At 44.3% G+C, this 4,220-nt stretch overlaps 1 protein-coding gene across 7 annotated transcripts in view; it reads right to left on the bottom strand.

Moving 5' to 3' along the window:
• The window catches only part of ACSL4 (acyl-CoA synthetase long-chain family member 4), a 69,262-nt gene that overhangs the window by 9,681 nt on the left and 55,361 nt on the right, over positions 1–4,220 (bottom strand). For 6 of the 7 annotated variants that reach the window (XM_019540413.1, XM_019540412.1, XM_019540416.1 and 3 more), the window contains 3 exons: positions 3,793–3,984; positions 2,862–2,976; positions 372–529 (listed from right to left, as the gene is read on the bottom strand). In XM_019540413.1, coding sequence (XP_019395958.1) covers positions 372–529; positions 2,862–2,976; positions 3,793–3,984 — 465 coding nt within the window. The remainder of the gene's footprint in view (positions 1–371; positions 530–2,861; positions 2,977–3,792; positions 3,985–4,220) is intronic. The other variant, XM_019540418.1, reaches the window with a different exon arrangement.

Here is a 4,220-nt window from a genome sequence, read left to right as displayed (position 1 = left end):
CTGACACACACTTGCTCCCTGCCATACCACCACTATCAATAGCTCTTACAACCTACTTCCCACATTTTGTTTGCTCCTTCCAGTCCTTACATGCACTGTACAAGAAACCTGCATCTTAGTTAAAATTTCACAGTTTAGCAAGCAACAGTATCTTTCTCATGGGATGTACTGATTAGGAGACTAGCATGCATTTTTCTAGTAAAAATAAATTGAAGGAAACTCAAAGTCAGTGCATTGTCTTTGCCCCATTTCTAATTTTTGGGAAAGGAAGGCAGGCAACTGTGAGGCCCCAAGTAGGGCAGACTTCTCTACATATGGTCAGACTTACATTTGGAATTGGCTAGTACAGCAGACAAGCTAACTTTACTTACTCTTGTTTGCAACTTCTTTTATTTCTTTCAGTATTTCAGCTTCCATGATAGGGTTGTTACAGATATCAATCCATGACCCACTGACACTTTTCTGTCCAGCCAATGCTGTCAGCTTCTTTTGGTTAGGCACCACAAAACTGATCACATATGACTGGTCGCTGAAACAGGATGGGAAAACAAGAACTAAAAATAGGCAAGTGGAAATAATTTAAAAGAGTACAAAAATGCCTTCTTCAGCCCAAGAAAATATTCTTCAGTGCTTTCATATTTGTAATCAATATTCCTTTCCCAAACTGTACATGTTGGTCCTTTGGTGACAATCTTTGACAATAACTGAATTGCAAGAGACTGCAACTTTTGTAAGTTGTTAGAAGTTGTAAACAAGTTCAAACAAGTTATAGGAAGGTCCAGATTTTCTACTCCATTTATGTTCAGTAAGTTAAGAATTACAAGCGACAGCTCTTCAGGTATCTCCCTTCCATCAGGCTCCAAGTGGCAAGGTAAATATTGCTCTAGTAGTCTCACAGAAGGCAAAACCTGTCCAATGTGGATTTTACTTGCATTTAAGGGGGAAAGGCTACTATTCATTCCTTCATTTGAGACAGGATTGACTGAATTTGGGGTAGGAGAAACATGCACATGGTCACTTTAAGCCAAGGTGGTCCAACTGGCAGCCTGCACCAGTTAAATGAGCAGCCCTGGGCTCCACATTACAGGCTACAACTCCTCTTGCTGCTCCAGTGTTTTCTGGAGCTGGAGACCCTAGTCTCATACCACCTGCCTCGACTTTTCCTTCCTACTCCCATTCCAGGGGGCAAGGCCATGCAACCCACAGCACTAGAAGAGCCCATGGTAGGGTCCAGCAAGAGAACTGATGTGAGGGCTCCCCATACATGGTATGGCATGGGGGTAGGGAGGCACTGCCTGTGTGGTGCAGGGGGGGAAGGGATGCGACTCCGGGAACTGTGGCTTACACTGGTATGACCCACATGGCACGCAGCCCTCAGCCTCTTAGAAATTGGACCACCCTGCTTTAAGCCACCTCTGCAAATCACTACATTCCAAAGGTTCAGAGTGACCCCTAGACAAATTGGAGGATTGGGCCAAAAAATCTTAAGGTTCAATAAGGACAAGTGCAAAGTCCTGCACTTAGGACGGAACAATCCCATGCACCAGTACAGGCTGGGGCAGACTGGCTAAGCAGCAGCTCTGCAAGGAAGGACTCTGGTGGGGGTTACAGCGGACAACTAGGTGGATACGAGTCAGCAGTGTGCCCTTGTTGCCAAGAAGGCAACCAGCATACTGGGCTGCATTAGCAGGAACATTGCCACCAGACTGAAGGAGGTAACCATTTTGCTCTTTTCTGCAGTGATGAAATTGCATCTGGAGCACCATGTCCAGTTTTGGACCCCCCACTACAAAAAGGATGTGGACAAAAGTTGGCGAAAGTCCAGTGGAGAACAATCGGCTGGGACGACTTATGAGGAGAGGCTAAGGGAAGCTGGGCTTATTTAGTCTGCAAAAGACAGGGGATTTGATAGCAACCTTTAATTACCTGAAGGGTGGTTCCAAAAAGAGGATAGAGCTAGATAGACTGTTCTCAATGATGACAGAACAAGAGCAATGGTCTCAAGCTGCAGCAAGGGAGGTGTAGGTTGCATACTAGGAAAAACTCTCACTAGGAGAGTGGTGAAGCACTGGTTAGTGGTTACTTAGAGAGGTGGTGGAATCTCCATCCTTGGAGGTTTTTAAAGGCCTGGCTTGACAAAGCCCTGGCTGGAATGAGATAGTTGGGGATAGTACTGGTTTGAGCAGGGGGTTCAACTAGACCTCCTGAGGCCCTTTCCAGCCCAAATTTTCTATTATTCTACGATTCTAAGCCAGGAGTCTGTACAGTTTAGCTAGCCTCCTACAGTTTCTCAAGGGCACTGAGGTCACAGTGCAGACTGACCATGATCCTTCCTTGCTTCTTATAATAGGAGTTAGGAGCTATTATTCCCAAGCCATATTAGGGGTGGATCTTTAAGAGGCATTTTACTTTATATAAAAAGAGCTTTAGTGCTTCAGTGAACTAGCATTTCAGGCATGTCCTAAATATATACAGTAAAAGCTCTGTTATCCAGTATCCCCTGGGAACAGGGGATGCCAGGTAACAAAATATACTGGTTAATTGAGCAGTCCCAGCCGCCCCCCCTCCTGCAGCATTGCCGTCACTCCTGCAGGGACCTGTGGGCCCCACAGGTCCTGGAGGCAGGTCTCTCACAGCCCCGTGCAAACTGCTTTGCCATGGGCTGTGGGGGCTCAGAGAAACTGGAAGTGCCACAGTGGGCACTTCTGATTTCACTTTATCTTACAAGCCAGCATGCCAGTTAGTGGAGCATGCCAGCTTGTAAGATGCCAGAAAACAGAACTTTTAGTGTATATAGCAAGCAAAAGGAGCCCCTTTAAAATGAATTTCTGAAAAGCATAGAGGAGTGAGAGAACACTCACCTTTTGGCGTAAGCACAAATATTATCAATAAGTGGACAGTTCTTCAGTGCTGCTTCTACTTTGGCCAGAGATACATATTCTCCTGCTTGCAGCTTCACCAAGTCTTTTTTACGATCTAAGGAACAGTTAGAAAAGGAGTTTTGATTACTTCACTTCTATATATTTAGTAGCAAAAGCATTAAGCACATTTTTCTGAAGTTTAACAGAACACTATGCAAGACTTAAGAGTTAAAAATCCTTTGTGAGAATCCATTAGTGTTTCATTCTCAAGAAGGTTTACTTTATGAAGCAGCTTTCAAGAACAGAGATTTGAATTCTTAACTATGGAATTAATGCTGATTCCCTTGGTCTCCCCCCACCATTTTTTAGACTACATAGGCTGGATATAGACAGGGATATGATTACACATAATAGCATCAGTTACAAAGCATCTCATGATCATGGCAAATGTTTGAGAATGTGCTTTCATGACTGATTCAGCAAGTTACTTATGTGTAGTGATCTACCCAAGTCGCACCGGAAGCGCACTGCACAGCAGCATCTTTAATCTTGCTCTTTTTACCACATGCCCCCCCCACTGATTGTTGGAGAGGCCCCAGTTTCTACGGATCAGCCAGGAGGCAAAAGCTACCGCATATTTAAAAGCATGGTTTTTCTCTCCTTGCCAATCAGGACCAAGTGGCAAGGCTGTTGGGGTCCCTCAGCCAATCAGGACGTTGGGGGGGGGGATGCCAAAAAGAGAAAGGTTAAAGGAACTATAAATTGTGCTGGAAGAGCACTGTGCAAAATAGATCCCTACTTATGTGTGTATCTTTAAAGCACAAAATAATCACTACCAGCCTCAGTGGGACTGCTCGTGTTTATAGCTATATTGAACGGTCTTAAATCTTAAGATAACAAGATGCTTAAGTTTGCAAAAATTGAGGCCAACCTATGATCTGCAGGCAACCATCAGAATGAAATTCTCCAATATCTCCAGTATAAAACCATCTCTGGCCATTTTCATCCACAGAGAACTCTTCTGTTGTCTTCTCATCATTTTTGAAGTATCCCAGAGAAACATTGGGTCCACCTATTATAACCTCTCCTCTAGGATTGGGCTTGTCTCTGCAAGTGTAGCCCCCTGTAAATTGCAAAATAAATTTGAGTCCATTATACAAAATGCATTCCTCTGCAGGGAACTAAGGGAAACATGTACTGAAATCATCTCTTGGCCACAGTAAAACAATATAAGAAACATGAAATGGCTGTCCATATATCAAGAGATTGCAAAAAAACTCCCAGCTGCCGTATGATCTACAGTGAAGTGCGAGTTCTAAGAACTGGACAGCGGCATCCCCCAGGGCTCGGTCCTTGGGC

This window comes from Crocodylus porosus, unplaced genomic scaffold (genome assembly GCF_001723895.1).
Source record: "Crocodylus porosus isolate Cpor-Errol unplaced genomic scaffold, CroPor_comp1, whole genome shotgun sequence".
NCBI classification, from domain to species: Eukaryota; Metazoa; Chordata; order Crocodylia; family Crocodylidae; genus Crocodylus; species Crocodylus porosus.
This window is presented reverse-complemented; position numbering and strand designations above follow the sequence as displayed.